Source organism: Aplysia californica, unplaced genomic scaffold, assembly GCF_000002075.1.
Source record: "Aplysia californica isolate F4 #8 unplaced genomic scaffold, AplCal3.0 scaffold00630, whole genome shotgun sequence".
Classification (NCBI taxonomy): domain Eukaryota; kingdom Metazoa; phylum Mollusca; class Gastropoda; order Aplysiida; family Aplysiidae; genus Aplysia; species Aplysia californica.
In genome coordinates, this window is record NW_004797900.1 from 244,024 (window position 1) to 245,985 (window position 1,962).

General features: G+C 36.7%; 1 protein-coding gene across 1 annotated transcript in view; it reads right to left on the minus strand.

Moving 5' to 3' along the window:
• Positions 1–1,962, minus strand: part of LOC101864091 (spermatogenesis-associated protein 6) — a gene marked incomplete in the record, with an annotated part of 28,971 nt that overhangs the window by 21,819 nt on the left and 5,190 nt on the right. The window contains 1 exon segment of the mRNA XM_013087732.2: positions 456–504. Coding sequence (XP_012943186.1) covers positions 456–504 — 49 coding nt within the window.

The following is a 1,962-nucleotide window of genomic DNA, read 5'->3' on the forward strand; positions in this document are numbered from 1 at the left end:
TCTCTCTCTCTCTCTCTCTCTCGCGCTTTCTCTGGCTCTCTTTGATTATCATGACACAAACAAGCACACACACACACACTTATGCACATACAAAAAATGGACATAATTAGACTATAAAATTTTCAAGTTTTCAGTGATAAGATTTTAAAAACTTCTTATGACTACACAAATCCCAAATTCCACTGCAAAAAAAAAAAAAAATCTGCTGAAATGAAAATTTGAACACTCGAATAACTGGAAACATCCGCTGTGATTTCATGATATCACAGCTTGACGTCATTCTTTATCATTACCAATCCATTTTCCTTTCCTTCCTTTCTTACATATTAAATATCCTAAATTACAACAAAAACAACAAGTTGAGACCCCTGAGATGATGAAGAACTCATCGGGCAATGAAGAAAGCAACCGTCGTTTCATCAAAATTTATTACGCTGAAACAACTCTGGAATTACCTGCCAGCATGTCCGCTACGTGAGCTGGGTCAACAGCCGTGTAGTATGTCTGGAAATGGGAGAGAAAAAAAGTAGAGGAAAAATCTTTTAAACAGATTTTACAAGTTTTAATGTTTTAGTACTTTCTACCATGTGGAAGATAACTCCAAATTCATACTCCGGTAGAAAATGGAAATTATCTGGTCACTTTGGTAGCATGAAGGATAACAGAAGGATAAAAAGATGCACTGAATGGAGACCAATTAAACAGGAAAATGATCAAGAGGAAGACCATCCTACAGAGAAGCTCGTAAGATGAAATCAGAGAGCAGAAGAGATCACCGGGATACAGAAAACAACAGATAGAACAGAGTGGAGGTCATTGTTGGGCGGCCGCATCCTGCAGAAGATGATAATACCTAGAAGGAGAGAAACATATTTTCCGGAAAGTTTTGTATTTGTAGAAGCAACCAGCATTGGACAGTACTCTTTTATTCTGATTGCATCTTTTTATTCCGATTGCAACCAGCATTGAACATTCCTCTTTTCTTCTGATTGCATCCTTCATGGGTATAGGAATGCTAACCCAAGATTCATGTGTTCAAACAAACATATTGACTTAACCTATTACTGATATAGAACTGTTTAAAATCAAAGCAAATAACTATTGAAGTATTAATTCCATCATTACTTATTCAAGCTTACAATAGAACTGTTTACAATCAAATAAATAAGTACTGATGTATTAACCCTATCAGTACATTGTGTATTACTATCGTATCCATACGACGTGGTGAACTCTACTTTCCAAAAAGGAAATTTACTCGTTAATCTTATCAGTACGCTTTGCATAGAAGTCTGTCAAAATTATTTTTTGAGAAATACTGAAAGTTTCAAAGAGATCTTCACACTAGAAGTATTCTAAAATGTGAAGAATACAACCCCCAGGGGTACAACATGACCCCAGGGCATACGGATAGGATTAATTACACCGTTACTTATTCAAGCTTACAAACACACTATTAAAAAAACTCATCAGTCATTTAAGCTTTGACATGTTTGAACACTTGTGATGAAGCCAGCGCTGGATCAAGGGGAGGGCCCAATAAGGAGCCTGGATTCGAGGCCCCGCTACCAAGAGTAGAGGGGGCCTCCCACCGATATAGAGCAGCATAGAGTCAGAAACATGTACTTCGTGAATTGGACTTCAGCGACATCATCAGCGACTTCGCCGCGCGAAAGTCGAGAAAAGTGTCTGGACTGTAGTGGTTATAATATAATGCATCCATACTCTGATTTGAACTATATTTACTTGTTAGTAGTACTATACTTTCTCATGAAAAGTTAAATAATTCTATATGAACTTCTCTGTGGAAATAATCTGATAAAAACAACTTGTGTTCATTTCATTTTCAAGTTGTATTTTTTCATTTGATATCATGACACTGGAAGAATAGTCCCCATTCAGTATTTCCCAACTAAAGGTTATTACGATTTAGGTCACTAGTCTGTGGTGTATGAGATGGGG